Source organism: Balaenoptera acutorostrata, chromosome 15 (assembly GCF_949987535.1).
Source record: "Balaenoptera acutorostrata chromosome 15, mBalAcu1.1, whole genome shotgun sequence".
Classification (NCBI taxonomy): domain Eukaryota; kingdom Metazoa; phylum Chordata; class Mammalia; order Artiodactyla; family Balaenopteridae; genus Balaenoptera; species Balaenoptera acutorostrata.
In genome coordinates, this window is record NC_080078.1 from 68019761 (window position 1) to 68040915 (window position 21155).

The following is a 21155-nucleotide window of genomic DNA, read 5'->3' on the forward strand; positions in this document are numbered from 1 at the left end:
GACAGTCCTTTTCTCTGTTATTATAGTAAGGTCAATAGCTAGAATATACATGAATCTAGCTGTCTTTAAAGCTGGTTTATACTCCCCTGTGCATTAATATGGAGAGTAGTGGCAAAGGTATTGTTTTTGGAATCAGGTGGACCTAACATTCTCCCTTACTATTGCAGTGACCTTTAGATAAGTTACTTAACCACTCTGAGCTTTCACTTTCTTATCTGTAAAATGGGGATCACACTTACAATGCTGCTGTGAGAATTCAGTAGCACAGTGCTTGGCATAATGATGACTTTTTAAAAATGGTAGTTATTATGATGGCATCTACAGCAGTGTTTAGAGAGGGAGAACTCCTAATTCCTACTACTCAGAATTTCTAGATGTTAGTTTGGTTAGGCTGTTTTTTTTTTAAATTCAAACAATTTTAAGTATTTTAGTTTACTATACATCATGTTTGATACATGGTCTTTTGTGTCAAGAGCTTTCTGGTTACTTTGTTAATAAAGACTGTGAACTATACGCATGAAGGAGTTTTATCCAGAGACCTTTAATCTCATTGTACACATAGTTTCATAGCACACCCAAGTTTTGCGTATATATTACTTTAAAGTGTGAAAGAATAAGACACGGAAAGCTTAATTACTTATTCATGATGGTCAGCTGGTCAGGTATAGATAAATAAAACAAACCTTTGAATAATTTTTCTTTTAGCAAAAGATGTTCATAAAATACCTGTAACATCAGTTGGCAGTTAGCAAGTCCTATCATTCTGGTTAATATGTCCTGTATCTTTCTTTTTATTTTTTCTTTCCAGTTTGCATTGAAACTGCCCTGATTCTGACCCTTGTCGTCTCACTTCTGGACTCTTTTGTGTGTGGTAGCTTTGGAACAGGTCTTCCTCCTTCAGGCCTGGCTTTTCCCCATACCCCCCATCTACCCACCCCCAAACCCAACACTCACAGTGCTTTAGTGCATCCTGCACACAGGTATTATATTATTCTTTCAAGATATTATTTTCTTCATATGAGTCTAGGTATAATTTTCTCCCCTCCCCCTTCCCTCATCCTCTTTCTTCTCTTCATATACCTTTGTACATTCTAATCTCTCTGTCTATATTCCTGATGTTTTGCTTTCTAGCCTACCTGCCCTCATCTATTTAGTGGCCTGTTTTCTGACCAGTCATCTTCTAGCAAATCTTTCCTTATTTCCCAGTTCAGTTTGCTCCTTTTTCAGGATGTGTGCAGTTCAAGTTGTCTGTATTCCTCATTTGTTACATGTTGGTAATTGCCTGTGGTATATAATTTTTTTAAATGTCTTTAGTTACCTTAACTTCCTCATTTTATCAATGAGGAAACTGAGGCCCAGCGTGAGTGGATTTGCCTTTGTCACTATCACAGTGCTTTACTCATCATAAGCATTCAGTAAATGCTGGTTGACAGAGCAAGTGGTGTGTGTGTGTGTGTGTGTGTGTGTGTGTATGTGTCCAAGGTGAGGGAAGGGAAACTTAGTTTAGTTTGGGCTTCCAGTTTCCAAACATAACTCCTTTTTTCTCTCCTTCATGTTTTCTTTCTCCTATATGTCCCTGTCTCTCTCTCTTTTTGCCTTGTGTTTAATCATCATTTTTCACCTTCCTTTTATGTCCAAAGCAACATGGTATTTAAGAGGAAGGGAGGTTGGTGGGGTCTAGCACAGTCCAACGTAAATCCTTCCCTCTACATTTTAAACCTATTTTGTCACGCCCTGATTTCTGAAGACTCCTTGGTGAACACCAGCCATCTTATCTCAGAAGAAATCATTACTGTCTTTGAAGGTGAAGTGTAGAAGGTAGTTAAGATTATACTGAGTTCCAAGAATTTAAATTATGAGGTAAGGTTAAGGGTGTTGGCCTGTTTCTCACTGGAAAAGTGACCTCCCAAGTGATCTATTTGAAGTTTTGAAATTTATGAAAATGCACTGAACCTGTGGAATAAGTTGCCAGGAAGGCAGCATAAGGAAAGGAACTAAGTGAAGCAGTTACCAACATTTATTGAACACCCACTGTGAGTAGAACCTTGTTGAAGAGATGTTAATAAAACAAGAGTGTATTAAAGGTAAATGGTGATGAAGCGATTGACCAGGAAATGGAAGGGAACCAAATATTTTAATAAAATGTCAGTTGGGTTTTCATATGTATGTGTTACCCTTAACATTTTTCACATGTGTCCATAGCTGTGGTTGATTTGCTTCAGGAATTAACAGATATAGACACCCTCCATGAGAGTGAAGAAGGAGCAGAAGTACTCATTGACGCTCTGGTAAGTTCCACGTCCCTCTGGGGTTTTGCAGGTGTGTGTACGCTGTTGGCATCCTCCCCACCATTGTCTCTGTGAGTGGCACGGGCTGGGTGTCAGGAAGAGCTCTGTGGCAAGGCTGGATTGAATGAGGAGAGTAAGAAAGTAAAGTGCAACATGTGGGGTACTTTATTCTTTGGAACTGTGTTAGGGCAGGGGTTGTAGAGTCCTAGTATTTATTAAATATGTGCTGTAGGCAGGCGTTTTCTTGTTTTTTACACTTTATTTAATCCTCACTGTATCCTCTCAGAAGGGTATTACTGCTATTATTCCCATTTATAGCCATGAAGCTGAGGCTTAGAGAGGCAAAACAACCTGCCCGTGGTCACATGGCTGGGATTTGAACCTGTGTTCTCTTTGACTCCACGTTCCTGCTCGCCCGCCCTCACTGTGTTGCTTCTGACCTTTTTACAAAGAGTTTTTGCAGAAAAGAGCTTCTTTTCTTCTCTGGGCTTTATAATCCCAAGCGCTAGTAAAGACAGGTATCATTATTATTTGTTGTACAGATAGGGAATCCGAGAATGTTTAAAAACAAGAACAAACCTTCTAGATCATACAGGTCCGAGTAGCAGCCACTGACTGCAGAAGACAGGGTCAGCTGATTTCTGTGTTCCTTTTTGTGGAGCCTAGGCAAGGCCTCAGAATCTTCTTCAGGTATTATTCTAGGAATCAGCCAATCCAAAGAATTTATATGTGAGGTGAACTGATGTAATCTCATCAACTCACTCTATCCTTGAGGAAGCCCAGATGCAGAAGTGAAGCCTTCCACTGCATCACTCCCAGCCAGTCCCTGTAACAGCAAAGATGAGCTTCTGCATGTTGTGATCCCCACTGCAGTCCTGTCCCACAGCACCGGTTTCCCTCTTACCAGGCATGGGAGAGGGCCCCAGGGCCCCACAGCTGGCCAGTGGCAGGAGTGACTCTACTCCAGCCTCTTACCCTGATACTGCCTGTGGAGCTCTGTCCACCCACCAAGCTATCTCCCTCCTCAAGTTTCTGTTGATTTTCCATCCTTTCTGTTGTCTTCTGCTGTCTGGTCTTTTCTCTCTGGTTAAGAATGTTAATAAGTACTGGTTTTGATGCAGTTTGCAGAGTTTATCAAAGGTCCATGTAGCCACTTGTATTAGAAGCACCTGGGGTGCTTGTTAGGCTGCTTTCTGGTTCCATCCAAGACCTGCTGAATCAGAATGGCTGGGACTAGGGCCCCAAATGATTCTGAGACCCCACTGCTACACTGCGCACCCCCTCCTCACCCTTTCTCTCTCGAGGTTCTTGACACAAGAAATTTCCCATGTGCCATGCTCACAGCTACCATTTGGTGTGAAAGAAGGGGCTGTGAACCCACTGGATATGAAGGACTGTCTCTTACAGAGAGCGAGGCTGGAGTCCAGCAGGGCCATTTGTGACTGAGTATGATGAAAATTTCTATGGCCATTTTTCTTTCAAGCTCCTTCCTAGAGCGAACTGCCACTTTTGTAGAATTCAGGACCTTTATTTTTCCTTTGAACCACTGTGCAGACAGAAAAGGGTGATGTCGGGGTGTCCTTTTGTTTGGAGGAGCATCTGAAGGAAGGCTGTGGCACTTGCTCCTTCTCCATGTCCCCACAGTGTCATTTGTGTAGTCTTACCTTTCAGAGGTTAATTACAGTGGCCCTGAATGAGCCTTCCTGCCTGGACTCTGGGCTGATTTTAATTATCATCCTTTGCCTGTGTGAATAGAGGAAACAAGAGAGGAACAGCTAGCTGGTCTGCTGCCTGTAAAACGTACCTAGAAACAGCAATTCACACAAAAGCCCCCTTTGTGTTTTCTCTGTTGCCAAGCCCACCAACAAAAGCTGGATCTTGCAGATTTTATTGTTTGTTTGGGAAGAGACAGTTCATCCTCAGTCTGGGGAGCCATTAGGTAGCTGCTATACAGGGTTTTCTGTTTGTTTTGTTTAGTTTCTTTTTTATTATATTATTTTAAGATTTTGACTCTTACAGCTTTATACTGATGGGGCTGGTGTGAATCACAAACACTTGAACATTTCTAGACTCCCATATATTATTTGCTTATCTGCAGCCAGTCAGGAGACATCAGTAAATATCAGAGAGCAGAACTGGTAGGTGGTCTTCATCTGTTTTTTTTTCTGCCCTTGTGCTGCATTCAGGAAGAAGTTTGATAAGTATTCTCATATTACAAGGGTTGAGTTGTCTTCGTAGTTTTAATTTGGGGCCAATATTGGAGGCCTGGAATTGCATGAGCAGAGGCTAGAGGACATGTAGTAGAATTTATTGTGATGTTCAGTTTGCAGTTATTTCCTTGGTCGTTTTCTCAGTTGGAAGTCCTAAGCAATAGAATAGCACATTTGTGGGGAGAGAGTGTTGTCCTGGTATTCTCAGGGATCTTTGGGGTTTAAAGTTTGGTTTATATCCACTGCTATTACTTATGCAAAAAGCAAATATTTGTGCTTTGTAACAAGTTGATTTAGTAGCCTGGAAAACAGACTCTTTTCTGAAGAGCAGGAACACAGGGTATTTGCTTTGATGGCAGTTCTCTGGCATGCCTCTCTAAAGAAGACATTGGACTCCTTGAGAGTCATGATTAGATTACAGTCATTTCCCTACTTACCAGTCCCAAAATTTGCCATGCGCTTGGCAATCCCATGCCTTTGCTCACATCTGCCTTCGGCTTGGCAAGGCTTGCTTCCCCTTGCTATCTGGAATACTCCTACTCATTCTTTAAAGCCTCACTTAAACCTTATCTCTCCTGAGTTTTTTTCAGACTCATCACTTCAGCAGAATTTGTGTTCCTCTACCACTGTGTATATCCTGGCACTGTTTATAAGTTTGTCTTCCCTGAGATGTGATCCCGATCAGGGGAGTGGCCAAAGTGGTGGCTTTGTCACTTACCATCTGTGTGACCTTGAGAAAGTTACCTATCTTCTCTGTACTCAGTTCATTCTTCTGTAAAATGGGGATAACAGTAGTGCCTATTGCATAGAACTGAAGTGAGGAATAAATGAGATACTTAGTAGGTCTTTAGAACAGTGTCTGGCACGGAGTAAACACCCAATAAATGTTGGCCATTGTCTTAATAAAGGTATAAATGTCTGGGACATATTAAGTACTTAGTAAATGTCAAGTTAAAATGATATATATCACATGCCACACAGTGAAATGTTTGTGAATGTTTGTTGACTTCAACAAACATTTTTTTTCATTTCAGCAAATGTTCAAAAAACATTTTGAACAAATACCCAAAAACATCTGAAGGGTGTGGACCTAAATGAGACATGGGGGGATAGATGTTTAGTTTAAAAAAAACAAGAGGATGAAATAAGTAATGATAATACAAGGCAGAGCATTAAGAATGACTGTGAGAGATGCAAGCTTCTTTGGAAATGAGGAGGAGAGATCCATTCCTTCTGCTGGGGAAGAACCAGGAGGGACGGCAGAGCTGTAGGTACTGGCCCAGGCCCCTGTAGGGAGGCTTCGATTTGAGGGTGCTTGGAGGTGTCACAGCCAGAGGAGGTGGAAATGTGGCTGGGAGCCACCACTTACTATAGTTTCACAATGTGGCTTTGATGTGGAGAGCCAGGAGATTGCCCTATACCCATTCTTGCCCTCAATTAACCCTACTTAAATTATGAAGCTTGAGCTGGTGGGCAATGCATTTGTGCTGCTCAGGTGAGGCTGAAGTTGGCAGGTTTTCGGTTGTTCTAAGGGTACTTATGTAAATTTCTGGATGCTACCACTTTTATCCCTTCCCATTTCTATTAACGTCCTCACCTTCATGTGTATTCGTTCTCAAGCAGAATTCACTTGGCCATTCATTTCACTAATTGTTTATTGAATGCTTAGTGTGTTCTGGATTCTAAGAATTGCGTGTGTAGCAGTGAGCAAGACTGACAAAGTCTGTTTTTGTGGAGCTCGTATTCTAGTGTCGGGAGAAACAGTAAATAAGTAAACGAGAAAACAGGTAATGACTCCCTGTTACATAGAGAACTAACACAGAATGATGTCCTGTAGAGCAACTGGAGAATCACATCAAATTAGATAGTCAGGAAAGGCCTGAGTTCTGGGTGATGAGAAGAAGCCAGCCATTCAGAATGCCCAAGGGCAAGGAATGAGTTTGACATACTCAAGGAACAGAAAAAAGGCTGGTACTGTTAGAGCACAGCTTGGGTGAAGGGAGAGAGCACCGTCAGGGCCAGACCACACTGGGCTTTGTAGGCCTTGTAGTAAGTTCGGGTGGGATTGCCAGTGTGCAGGGGAGTAGTAACATAGTCTGACCTAACATTTTAAAAAGACCACTCTGGGAGCTGTGTCGATAATGGATTGGAGGGGCAAGAGTGGAAGCTAGAATATATTAGGTTGCAGCAGGCCTAAGTTTTACATTATGACCATATTACTATGTGTATTTTCAAAACTTATTGCTTGGTCAAGATTCAGTGGGTGTGTGTATAGGGCAGGGGGAGGGTTTATTATTGTTTTTTAAATATGAAATTTCCAGAACTCATAGTAGGTAGAAAAACTCCAGTCAAGCTCTTGAGAAACCTTGTTGGCAGATTGTGCAAGATAGAAAAGGAATCCTTCAAACCCTCTCATCTCCCCTCATCTATCCCTTTTTTATTTCCTCATCTTCTCTTGTATCTACCCTCTCTGGTCAACTGGAAAAATATGACTGATCATGCCCTTGAACCCTGTCTCAGTAGGACCTGGTGGAGTATTGTTTGGGAGACCTGGTAACAAGCGGAAAAAGCCAGTGACTTATCAGAAAACATCAGGCTTAAGACGGTCATGATTTCCAAGGCCAGGGTTGCTCTAGCTGATGCTTTAATCCCTAAGCAGGATTTGGTTTTAGTTTCAGAGTTAGTCACAGGTCCAAAACAGGCAGGAAGGTGGTAGACCCAAGAGTTTAGAGGGACAGAATGCTAATTTGTGCTTCTTACTAGATGATATCTGGAGCTATGCATAATACAGATGTTTTCCTGAGGGTTTTCTCAGCTAAATGTATTTTGACTGCTTTGACCCTCCTGCAGTCAGATAAAATTGCATTTAACCCAGCTAAACATAAAGTTTCACACTTTGCAAGCTTAAAAAGGCTGTCTGATAGAAGTTAGATTTTTGTAGCAAGAAAAAAAGATTTCCTCCAGCCAGACACCCATTACCAATAACCATTCAGTTCTGGGATTTGAATGTGTTGCTTACTGCCACTGTCCCCACCACTCTCCAGACAGCAGACCATGGGTAACATAACTAAGAATCACGGAAAGGGGACAGGGGGATAATGCACATAAAGCATCAATAAGAAGTTGAAACCGGTGAGGCAGTTTGCAGAACCGACAAGCAGTGTGAGTTGCAGTGTCTGCTGCTTTAGGATTCAGGGAGATTATAAGTCAATCAGGGTGATTTAGGGAAAAACAAACTGTGACATGGTTCATGTTTTTCCCCCGGATGTTTTTCTGTTTTCTCTCACATACCCAAATTGTCCAATTAATTAAGGAAAATATTGCAGTGGATTTCTTTGGTGAAGCTTTTGCTGGCTGTGAGATTTGAGAGCAAGATTGTATATCTCCTTGATATAAGAGAGGGAAACAGCTCTTTCTCCTATTTACAGGAGTTCTCAATTCTGGCATCAGTATCCCCTCCAATCTGCAACTAGTGTCTTTCATTGCTTCTCACACCAGGGCATAAAGGAGAGCCTAGAAAAATCTGCTTCATTCGTGATTCAGGTATCCCAAATTAGTCAACAACTTCAGCTTTTCCCCCGTCCAGATGCTTCCCTTAAGTCTCACCCAGAAAGAGTAAAGAGGCCTTCTTTGAAGATCTGTCTCTCTTGCCATTGTTCCATCCTCAGGCTCAGTTTGAATTGTCCATAGAGTGCGTTATACACAAGTGTTCAGGAGGCCATCAGTTGAATGAGATCATTTCCTTCTCTCTCCTTTCTTTCCTCTCCTTTCTTTTCCCCTCATTGAAGTGACAGGATATGATGGGAAAAAATAGTCTCGGAGTTGGTCACTTCTGCCACAAGCTTTGTGACTTTGACCAGGCTAATTAACCTCTCTGGACCTCTGTTTTTCTCACCTGTAAAAGTTGTGAGGATTACATGAGAGTAAATGGAACAATGTATATAAAAATATGACTACAGTACACAAAGTAAAGTGTTTTGTCAGTTTATTTAAATTTAGCAAAATTACTGAATGTCTGCTATGTATAGTATTGCACTTGACTTTGAGGAGTGTACCAAGATAAATGAGGGTGCAGTGCCTGCCTTCAAAGAATTTGAGTTTTTCTTAGCCCGTGGGAGATATGAACAGTGCATAATCAGGTATCAGAAGAAGTAAAGGGCTAGATTCAAACTCTCTACTTAATTTTTGAACCAGACCCAGGGTAAAGTATGCCATATAATTTCATTTAATCTTTACAACTTATTCCCATTTCCTAAGTGAAGAAACTGAGGTGGTGAGAGAGAGGATACACCATGGGTATGCAGCAGATCTTATCTTCCAGTATAGGTTTACTTATTGGCTATGACTTAGAAATGTATTACCAGACAGATAATGACTTCTTGATTATTAGGTGTTTCCTTAGTTATCTTCCTTGGTGTGCCTCAGGGTTCCCCAAGGCAGTCTCTGTAAGGGCACACATTGTGGCCAGAAGGTAGTGTGAAGCGGTGTAAGCATTATTTCACCTAAGAAGGAAGCTTGGTTTTTGCTTCTGCTGCCACTGCTTAGTAGCTGTGTGGTCTTGGCTAAGTCATTAATCTCTTGAATATCATCTATATGATGCGGCTACTAAAATTTTCCTATAAGTGTTATGTGAATCAAATTAAATAAGAGAAATGTAATTGCTTTCTTATGCATTATGTGTAATACAAACATAAGGTATTTTATTCTGTTAATATTCTTTTCGAGAAGGAGTCAGAAGTTCATCGAAAGTAATAGTTTCATAAAAGCTTGATGTAGAAACTTAGGAATGTTTTGAGTTTAACCCTAAATTTTGATGTCAGTGTAAATATGGCAAGTAAACTTTCCAACTGAATATCTCTTGGTGCTGTGGTCTAGAAATGTGCTTTTGACTTGAATGAACTTGTGACTTGACTTAAGATGGCATTTTTGTAAGGTGTTTAAATACCACATAGAAGTAGAAAGAGCACAGGACTTGATTTCAGAAGGCCTAGGTTCAAGTGCTAGTATGTCACTCAGTTAAATATGTAACCTTGAGTTTTACCTTGTCCCCTTAAGCTTCAATCTAAAGTTAGGGATAGGGCTTCCCTGGTGGCGCAGTGGTTGAGAATCTGCCTGCTAATGCAGGGGACACGGGTTCGCGCCCTGGTCTGGAAAGATCCCACATGCCGTGGAGCAACTAGGCCCGTGAGCCACAACTACTGAGCCTGCGCGTCTGGAGCCTGTGCTCCGCAACAAGAGAGGCCACAGTAGTGAGAGGCCCGCGCACCGCGATGAAGAGTGGCCCCCGCTTGCCGCAACTACAGAAAGCCCTAGCACAGAAACGAAGACCCAACATAGCAATCAATCAATCAGTCAATCAATAAATCTTACAAAATAAATAAATAAATAAATAAAGTTAGGGATAATTATGCCTGCCCCTTCTTTGCCTCAGGGTCACTTCAAGCCTCAAAAGAGGTATTGGGATGGGAGAGCATACTGTAAACCATAAGTGGCAGGTTGTTTACTTTGTTCATTCAGTAGAGGAGTATGGGAATGACAACATTTTGGAGACTGTGACATGTATCCCATTCTCCTTTTGCTCCCCTGTTGCTGAAGGTGGACGGGCAAGTGGTAGCACTGCTTGTGCAGAATCTGGAGCGTCTGGATGAGTCTGTGAAAGAAGAGGCAGATGGCGTCCACAACACTCTGGGTAAGGGGAAGGGTGCCAGCATTTTCTGAGTTTCTTTGTGTTTGTTTTGGGGTTTGGTACTCATTTCCTTCCTCCTTCATTATAGAGTCAACAGCAGGAGGGTTTTCCTTTTTTCTGCTCCCAAACTGCCTTTTCAGAAATGAAGACCCTTGTGTAAATTTCATATAACTGCTGCTTTGGTTTGGCTTGTGGTAGTAAAAGCAGAAATCCTTCCTGGACAAAAACTGCTGGCTTCTTTGAGCAGGCCTTTGCCTTTGCCTCCAAAAGTTAGGATGAAGTCTATGCAGGATGAATTCTTTTTTTTTTTTTTTTTTGCTTTGGAAAGTGTATATTTTACAATTTTTGAATCCCCTTCTGTTGGTTCTTCTTCACATTTCCCTTCAGTGGAACTACAAACTTTTGAACAACTGTATACAGGCATACCTCATTTTATTGCACTTTATCGTGCTTTGCAGATATTACATTTTTTTTAAAAGTGAGGCTGGTTTGTTCCTCTTTTTTTTTTTTTTTAATTAATTAATTAATTTATTTATGGCTGTGTTGGGTCTTTGTTTCTGTGCGAGGGCTTTCTCTAGTTGTGGCGAGCGGGGGCCACTCTTCATCGCGGTGCACGGGCCTCTCACTATCGCGGCCTCTCTTGTTGCGGAGCACAGGCTCCAGATGCGCAGGCTCAGTAATTGTGGCTCACGGGCTTGGTTGCTCCGCGGCATGTGGGATCTTCCCAGACCAGGGCTCGAACCCGTGTCCCCTGCATTGGCAGGCAGATTCTCAACCACTGCGCCACCAGGGAAGCCCTGCAGATATTACATTTTTACAAATTGAAAGTTTATGGCAACCCTGCATTGTCAGATGATAGTTAGCATTATATACTAATACAGTATTTTTAAATTAAGGTATGTACATTTTTTTAGACATAATGCTATTGCATACCTAATAGACTACATACAGTATAGTGTAAACATAACTTTTATATGCAATAGGAAACCAAAATATTCATGTGATTCGCTTTATTGTGATATTCGCTTTATTGCAGTGGTCTGGAATCAAACCCACAATACCTCCAAGGTATGCTTGTACCTTTATAGGACATTTTATTTGAAAAAGAGTTAGTATTTCTTTTGCTTCTTATGTGTACTTTGCTGTGTAAACTGTGAGTTGAAATATTGCTGTTAACTTGGCTGCCCCTTTATCATATGTTCATTTAAGTGGATTCCTCTGCAATATTTCCCCTCCTCCTCCTTCTCCTTGAGTCTCTCTAGTCTTTCCCCCTGCAAAGTTGCTGAACCAATAGCCTATTTAAAATTGTGCTTTTGGGTAGTCCTCTTTATCACTGGTCACTGTCTTATAAAACCAAAGGTGACATATCTGTAAGCAGAGCTTGAGAAATGAACAAGGCCCAGCAGAAGTAGAAATTTTGATGAGATTAGATTTTCTCCCAGCTCCTTTGTGTCTACCACAGATTTCTCTTATAGCTTTATACTCTCTACTGTGAAGATTATCATAAAGAAGGAGGAAGACATGGCACCTAGGGAGTAAGAGAAGAGAGAACACAACAATCTGTGATTTGGGGGTTGGCTCTAGTCTAGAGCCAGAATTTGGCATTGCCATCTGTTAGCCTAATGCTGAATTTTGCTGAGTAGAAAGAGTATCAGAAGTCTTAACTGACAGTTAATAAAAAGAGCCTGATGTAATGGAAAAAGCACCGGCCTGGCAGTCTATGAAGATCTGTCTAGTTTCAACTTGGTCCCTTACCAACAGCTCAGGAGATTAATCCCTCTTTCCCTTATTAAGCATCCGATGTTTGTCAGGCACTGTTCTAGGCACTGGGTAAATTAAAGATGAATTAGGCACAGTTCTTCTTAAGAGGCAGGCTGATGGGAAAGTCTTGAACAGAAAGGACAGGTAATACAGGATGACAAATGGTATAATAGTGGGGAGCACTATGGAAGTGAAGAGGAAGGGTCTCCAAATTGCTGGGTAGGAGCAGGTAGCTGATTAGGGCTGAATATGAAGACAGGTGCATTTTTTAAAATTCATTTATTTATTTATTTTTGGCTGCGTTGAGTCTTCATTGCTGCGTGCGGGCTTTCTCTAGTTGCGGCGAGCGGAGGATACTCTTCGTTGCGATGTGCAGGCTTCTCACTGCAGTGGCTTCTCTTGTTGTGGAGCACGGGCTCTAGGTGTGCAGGCTCAGTAGTTGTGGCGCACGACCTTAGTTGCTCCGCAACATGTGGGATCTTCCTGGACCAGGGATTGAACCCGTGTCCCTTGCATTGCAGGCGGATTCTTTTTTTTTTTTAATTTATTTATTTAGTTTATTTATTTTTGGCTGCGTTGAGTCTTTGTTGCTGTGCGTGGGCTTTCTCTAGTTGTGGTGAGCGGGAGCTACTCTTCATTGTGGTGCGCGGGCTTCTCATTGCGGTGGCTTCTCTTGTTGAGGAGCACGGGCTCTAGGTGCACGGGCTTCAGTAGTTGTGGCACACGGGCTTCAATAGTTGTGGCACGTGGGCTCAGTAGTTGTGGCATGCGGGCTCAGTAGTTGTGGCGCACATGCTTAGTTGCTCCGTGGCATGTGGGATCTTCCCAGGCCAGGGCTTGAACCTGTATTCCCTGCATTGGCAGGCAGATTCTTAACGACTGAGCCACCAGGGAAGCCCAGCAGGCGGAATCTTAACCACTGCGCCACCAGGGACGTCCTGACAGGGGCATTTTGACGGAAAAATGTGAGACGGGCAAGGCAGTATCATTTGTAAAGCCATGAATGGGCAGGGGCTTTGGGGGAAGACTAGAAATGTACTGTGGCAGTGCGAGGTAGGTACGGTGGGAGATGGGACCGGAGGAGTACGTTTGTCCAGATTATGGAAGACCTTCTAAACCCTTGCAGGATGTTTGGATTTTATCCTAGTGGACAATAGAAAGCCATCTAAACTGTAAGCAGAATAAGATAAAGGCATTGGAGATTAAAATGAATGAGCTGATTTCTTAGAAAATGTGAGAAAGTAATTAAGCTATTAAAATGATCTTCATCTCTCAGGGGTCTCGTTGCTACTCTGCTCCCACAGCTTTGTATCCACTCCCTGAGGGGCTGCCTGGTCATTCTTTAACTTGCCATTGGCGAGGCTGGCGTGAGTGAGGAAGCAGATAGGAGGTGTAGTGCTTTCTTCAGCCCTTTCTCTTCAAGACTCAGACCCGCTGGGCGTTGTGCTTAAAGAGCACAGAACTCCTATCTGCTTTATGATAGATAATAATATATCCTGGGATGGGGAGCAGATGAGCCCCTGAAGGAAGGAAAGCACTGGATGCAATAGAATGAGACTATAGGTTTGGGGTTTTTTTTTTAATGTCCTTTTTTTAGCATCATAATCATACAGTCACTTTTTTTTTGCCTCCTCATTTAAAATTTTTCCATTAAACAGCAATTTGGTTGTTGTAGGAGATAGTAGGACCAATTATATTTGCTTCTGAGCACCTGACGGTTACCTCTGCCAGCGTGGTCTTTCCCCTCTGTGCACATTATTTTGTTCAGTTAAGATCATGCTTGCTTCCCTTGCAGTATCCAGAGAAAGAGATCTGAAAATGGATGAATCAGGAGAGGAAGAGGCTCTGAATTCATCCCCTGGTTTTTCCTTAAGGCTTCTGCCTTGCCCCCTGTTTCTTTAGTCACAGGTCTCAGGGACTCTAGTACAGTGAGATTAAGAGGGCCTTCTTAGGCAGATATTCACACCTTTGTGTGTTCTGCTGTAGTGTTGTTCCCTGTTAACACAGAAAATCTTTCACTATTCCTTTAGTGAATTCCATCACATTCAGTTATGAGTTTTACTTGTAACATAACTTGAAGAAAAAAAAAAAAACCATAGCATCTCCCTGGTTAATCTGAAAATGACAACACAGCATCTGGCTGGGAGGAATACAGGGAAGTGGGAAGAGGAATAAAATGTCTGTCATGGGAACCAAGCTTGTTGAAGATGGAAACAAAGTTGCCCTCCCAAATTACTGTTGTCTGTCTCCCTTCAGCTATTGTGGAGAACATGGCCGAGTTCCGGCCTGAGATGTGCACAGAGGCTGCCCAGCAGGGTCTTCTGCAGTGGCTGCTGAAGAGGCTGAAGGTAAGTTTGGCTTTGTGGGACTGTAGCTCAAACCTCTCTTTGCTCTGGGCACAGCTCATGCTGGGTCATCGGCACAGATTGTTATTCCTAGGCTATGTGATCTAGTTTGGGAGTCTTTTGGCAACTCTTGCCTCTTTCTTTGCTTCTCTTCTTTTGTTTGTTTTAAAAGTACCCTTTAATGCCCCTGAAAATAATATAAACATGGTGTCAACAGAAATTCATGTGGTACAGAAGGTTTATACTGAAAATAAAAGTTCTCCTCTGCTGATTCCTTCTAGTTCCACTTCTCTGAGACAGCCTCTGTTAACAATATTTTATCTATCCTTCCAGAAAATTTCTGTGTAAATAGGAGTATGTGAGTGTGTGTGTGTTTGTGTGTGTTTCACAAATAGAATTATACATTATTTTCTTTTGCAAGTTGATCTTTTTGCTGAACTAATGGCTGCCTAGTATTCCATTTTACGGTTGTACCAAAGTCAATTTAACCATTCCCCTGTTTATAATAGTTTTTCACTGTTAAAACAATGCTGCAGTGAATATCCCCATGTACACACGCACATTTTCTTTTTCTTGAATGCTAGTGTTAGTTTATTTGTAGGATAAGTTCCTAGAAATAGAATTGATAGGTCAAAGGGTATGTACATTAACATTTTTGGTAGATATTGCAAAATCTAATAGTTGAGAGGGTCTGTTTCCCTTACCTACATTGGGTATTACCAAACTTAAAATTTTGTTAATCTGATAAGTGAAAACAGGTATTTCATTTTAATTTGGAATTTTAAAATCGAGGACAGTGTATTGGCTTTTAGTTGTTTATTAGCCATTTGTATTCATCTCTGTTAGCTTCCTATTTATATCCTTTGTTCATATTTCTGTTGGATTATTCATTCTCTTTCCTTCTTAGCATAGTCCTTTTGACCATCTTTTTAGCATTTAGTGCTGTCACAGAGAGTAAATGAGGAAAGGGAGAGGTAAGAACTTCTCTCAGGATAGTGTTAACAAGAGGTATGATGGAAGGCAGTTTGGAACTGCCTATGTGCTACTAAAATAATCTCGGCAAGCAAGGGTTCCCAGCTTTTCAGTGAGAAAGAGGAAGATGTGTTTGTAGCTGGTATGATTCTTTAAGTAGTCCTGGCCTTGCTGTGCTTCGGAGTGTCATAGAGATGCAGAAAGTCTGAGGTGCATCAGGTCCGATTTGTTCCCCACTGTCTTGGTAAGGCTAAGGAAGAAGATTCTGCCTAAGATATCATATGCCCCCACGGTTCCCTCCCTCTCTTGACAGTCTAGGTCTTCCCCAGTCCTTCTTATTTAATCCTTTGTTCCCATTAAATCTGTAACATAGACTTATATAACATGACTTGAGGATATTCAGCTAGCCTGCTGTATATTATCATCAGTGGGTATGGGCACATTTGCTGGCAGAGTATAAACTTAATGCATAGTTCAGTAGACTGCAACTTCCTACCCACACACACACCCTCACCCTCGCCTTTCCTTTCAGGAAAAATCATGTCTGGTTAATTCATTCATTGTCATTTTTGCAGCTTCCTTTTGACTTCCTCTCATGAGTTTTGATGTCCTTTGGTTTCCCCATGTAATTACCTTCACATCTCCCTCAGTTTCTTCTTTCCTCAATATTCAACAAATCTTTATTCTCCAAAGCCTTGAGACATTTTGGGGGTGAGGAGTAGGGGAGAGGAAAGTAAAACACGGAGTTAAGGGGGTGGTAGGATAGATGGCAGAGACCTGAGTTGTTGATGGGGTGGCCATAGGTTGGGGCCTTAACCTTAAAATATACAAAATAATCCAATAGTTTTTGTCTTTTTGAAATCAGGAGCAATTTTTCCCAGTTACTTGAGACTTGATACTGAATCAGGGATTCTTCATTAAACCAGAATGTAAAGCCTCTTCTGCCTTTTGAAAGGTGTTTAAACTTGCCAGTCTTTTTTTGAATTAGTAACAGGAAGGGAAATCGAGACCTTTGGGTGTTTGGCTTGGATTCCATTACCCTTATGAGAGTAATAAAGAGGTCCATTTGGTAGTCTTGCAAGCTTTTGACTCTTGCCTTTTAGGCATAGTGTTTACGCAATCCTCAAGGCATAAATAGCCTTGTTGCTGTCTCTGAAACAGTTTTTCAAGGTTTTGGGGTATCTAAACATTAAAATGCTATTTGGTTATTTTACTAGTAAGCAAATGCCCTTAGAAAAATCCTGTGCTGCCCAGAACATTAATGAAAGAAGGTTCTGCTTAAGGGCGAGTCCAGTAAGAAGGCCTGTCTTTAAAACCAATGCCTTTCTCTTATTTCTCATAATCTAGGAAAGTGCTTATTTTAATCTTCACCATCATAAATATCATGGTGAATCAGAATGAGTGCTGGACCCAGATCCTTACTTTCACCAGTGGAACTTTTAAAAATACAGATTCCCAGACTTACTGTCAAGCCTCTGTCTTTGGTGTATTTTAGAGAAGTTCCACCTGTGATTATAAATGTACAACCCTCACTAAGATCCACTGGTCTCTAGAAATGTGAGCATTTTTGTTCCGCACTGCTCCCAAACTAATTTAAAACTCCCTTTTCATTATGCCATTCCCTAGTCAAGAACCTTCCTAGAGTGATGCTACTGCCCTCTGCATCAGATCCCTAGGGTGATGCTACTGCCCTCTGCATCAGATCCCACCATCTCTGCCTACTTTTCAAGGCCCTTTAACGTGGCCTGATCTTTCTTTTCTTCCCTTTTTCCTTTCATTTCTCAGTTTTGAAACACTGGCCTTATTACTGTTCAGACATCTCTTGTACCTACCCCCTTTGCAAAGGTCAACAAGGGTCAACAGTGTTGACCTCTGTGTCTGTCTTTGTTCATGTTCCCCCCTCCCCCAGGAATGACTCCTGCCTATGTAATTCTAAATTACACATCACCTTCATTAACCAACTTAAATCCCTACTCTTCCACATTGCCTCCATCATTTTTTGAACTGAAAGGAATTTTATAAGTTCTGTTGCAGATAAAAAATTAAAAATCAAGACCTGTAGAGATTAAGTGCCTTGCCCAAATTCATGCAGCCAGTTAGAGATAGAGCTAGAATTAAAACCCAAGCCTCCAGACTTTCTTCATGCACCCTTTCCATAGCACTACTTTGCCCCCAGCCCATATTGCCCTCTTTCTTTTCTGAATATCAATCATTTTATTTTTTTTCTACTGGTTCTCTTCTGGGAGTTAGCAGATCTGGGTTGTAACATATGCCTATAACTGTGTGACCCTTACCCTCATGGAACACCTTTTCTTCATCACCTGGCAGACTTTCCTCTTTTCATGTGTGCTCCTTGTCTTTCTCCCAATGTCCTTAAACTCCTTAAGAGCAAGGACTGGGACTCCATCATATGTGCATCTCCTCCCGATTGTTCTCAGGGTGTGGTTCCCAATGGGGAGCATCAAAATTACCTGGCAACTTGTTGGAAATGCAGATTCTTGAACCCACCCCAGACTCATTAAATCTGCCCAGCTTGGGGTGGAGCCAGCAATCTGTGTTTTAACAAGCCCTCCAGGTGATTCTGATGCATGCTGAAGTCTGAGAACCCCCATCCTAGAGTACTTACGTTTACATTGCTTAATAAAACCCTGCTATTTAACTGATCATCCCCTGTTTATTCAGTAGTCCTTGAGTAACTAAGTGAGTGGCACATTGGTGAGTCTCCTTTATGTACTGGTAGCCTAGCAGTATACAGAGATACTCGTGGATTTCTTCATTCACTAAATGAAACCTCACTCATTTGTGCTGCTAATAAGGATAAAACCCATTGCGGAGGATTACATTAAATGGTTTAACAGGTAAGCAGATAACAGTAGTATGAGAGACACTGCACCATAGTTCACTTTTTAATGGGGAATACAAACTTATTAGGATATCGTGTACTATTGAAAATAACACCAAAATTTTTTCTTTTCCAAAGAAACAAAATTGAGATTCCTTTTTGTTTCCCAATTAAATCATTGCTTCAAAAACAGTTGCAATGTTTGGCGTTTGAGCTAATGAATTGAGAATTGGCTATGTTATACTACATGTACAACTGGTTGATGCTACGTCTGTAGCCTCTTATGACTAGGAGATGGGATTTTTGTAGGGCACAATCTGCTTTGACTATTGTCCAGGGCTGTAGCTGTGTCTGAACCTGCCCCATGTGTTCCAGGTACCAGAGGTGAGCTGCAGAAATAATCTGCAGCTTCTGGCTGTGGGTGGTAGCATAAATGTCTTGTACTTTCCAAAAAAGCAGCAGCTCCCAAAAAGGTGAAGTTTAATTTTATTCAAGGCCAGTACATGCTGAGTACAAACCTATGCTTGACTCTGTAATTACTCTGACAGCTGAAAGATTTAGGATCACCAGGCTCCTGGATAGAAGAAAGCCCCCAAAGCTCCAACTCCCATTGACTAACTTTGCAAAATCCAAGAGACTATACCTGCTAAATGAATTCTCCTTCCTCCTGATTTTGACTAAATGTCCTTGTAATTTGGCAGTTTGGTATTTTGCAAGCTTGGAGGCTGTCATCTCTGGCTGAGATTTAAACAGAAATAAAACTTCCTTGGTGACTTTTGTTTTTGGCTAGGCATGAAAGATTAGTCTCCTGCTTTCCCATCTAGCCCAGTTTCACTCAACATAAGAGATATCGATCAGGTTAGAGGGGCAGAGTAGTTTGGCCAAGATCACATAGCTGGTAACTGTTAGAACTGAGATTCTAACCTGGATATTTCTGATCCCAATCATCAGAAAAACTTACAGCAACTATTATGTATTAGGTACTTCCATATTATTTAATTCTCAGAGTAACTCTCCAAAGAAGATGTTATTTTATTGTTTCCATTTTACAGATAAAGAAACTTGAGACCAGGAAATGTTACTTCAGTCATAGATGAACATTCTTAATTTATGGTGCCATCAGTATCTCAGTAATTTTGTTTTTACGGGTTTCTATGCCAAAAAGGACCTACCAGTCCCATTTAAAGTAGTTAGGTCCAAACAAATTTAATACATATTTATGTCCTAAGACTTTAGTAGCCGTTCAAAAAAATAATATGCATGAATTAAAATAAAATATATTTTTTATTTCATTCTTAAATACCACAATTACTTACCAGTAGATGTGTGTGCCTCTTGTGTAGTTGTACTACACAACTTCTAAAACCTTGGAATCAGATGGAACACAACCATCTTCATTCCTGTTCCACATTGATTTTCACACAGTTCTTTTATCACAGCAACCACCCAAACCCAGCTTCACAAAGAAAAGATGTCATCAAAAGAAATGTACATAATTCAAAAAGAGACATGTACCAAAATGTTCATTGCAGCTCTATTTACAATAGCCAGGACATGGAAGCAACCTAAGTGTCCATCAACAGATGAATGGATGAAGAAGATGTGGCACGTATATACAATGGAATATTACTCAGCCATAGAAAGGAACAAAACTGAGTTATTTGTAGTGAGGTGGATGGACCTAGAGACTGCCATACAGAGTGAAGTAAGTCAGAAAGAGAAAAACAAATACCATATGCTAACACATATATATGGAATCTAAAAAAAAAAAAAGAAAACGGTCAGAAGAACCTAGGGGCAAGACGGGAATAAAGACGCAGACCTACTAGAGAATGGACTTGAGGATATGGGGAGGGGGAAGGGTAAGCTGGGACAAAATGAGAGAGTGGCATGGACATATATACACTACCAAATGTAAAATAGATAGCTAGTGGGAAGCAGCCGCATAGCACAGGGGGTGCTTTGTGACCACCTAGAGGGGTGGGATAGGGAGGGTGGGAGGGAGGGAGATGCAAGAAGGAAGAGATATGGGGACCTACGTATATGTATAACTGATTCACTTTGTTATAAAGCAGAAACTGACACACCATTGTAAAGCGATTATACTCTAATAAAGATGTTAAGAAAAAAAAAAAAAAGAAATGTACCTGAAGCTAGTGGTTAACATGCTCACTAATCAGCAGATGTGAGATGTCACTGTGCTTTCCTTGGAAATCCTGTAAATCCTTGCAATCCCCTGTGAATTCAATATGATGTCCCAGGTACCTTGGCACACAGTTTGGGAACTGCAGACTTAGTGTCACATAGGTAGTACATGCTTATGAGTTAAATCTAGGTATGTCTCATCCCAGGTTCATGTCCTTCTTTTTTTTTTTAACGTAAATGTATTACTTGATAAAATTAACTTTAAATCAATGTAATTTTTTAAATGACGTAACAATGGACCAGTTTCATTTCAAATTCACCTGTTTGCTATCACGTTCAATTTTGTGTCTTGCATATAGCAGGTGCCCAATAAATATTTGTTGGAAAAAAAGGGGAAACCTCTCTCCTACCTTAGAGACAGGAGTTTATAAAATCAAATGAAAGACCAGAGGCATTGGAACCACAGAAAGGCTATTGCTCTAGTGGCCTGATGTCTTTTGGCTTCTTTCAGTTGAGTGTATCTTGTTTGCAACAAGAATCCTGACCCTTAAAAAGCTGCATATAAGTTGGTGTGGCTTAAATAATTTAAACTAGCAATACTTGAATTTAAATCATTTGAGTAAGTTATTTTATTAGCGAATCCTTCATTCTGATAGACATGCTCACCCCTTGGCTTTTCACTTTTGTATTTTGATTTGTATAAAACTGTTTTTCTTAAAGTGAAAAACGCCACAGATTGCATTTAAACCCTGGCTGTTGTACTGAATTTCTTGAAACAAGGCCTTAAGCTTGCCCAGGGAGCATAACTTGCAGTCAGCACACATAAGACCTTGTATTTACAGATCTTTTAACCTAAGATGGGTCATACCTGGTCAGCCTTCTGAAACCCTATGGAGTGCACTTAGG

General features: G+C 41.1%; 1 protein-coding gene across 1 annotated transcript in view; it reads left to right on the forward strand.

Moving 5' to 3' along the window:
* CTNNBL1 (catenin beta like 1) overlaps positions 1-21155 on the forward strand; it is a 164829-nt gene that overhangs the window by 51384 nt on the left and 92290 nt on the right. Inside the window, exons 5-7 of the mRNA XM_007193144.2 lie at positions 2191-2288; positions 10094-10187; positions 14202-14293. Coding sequence (XP_007193206.1) covers positions 2191-2288; positions 10094-10187; positions 14202-14293 — 284 coding nt within the window. The remainder of the gene's footprint in view (positions 1-2190; positions 2289-10093; positions 10188-14201; positions 14294-21155) is intronic.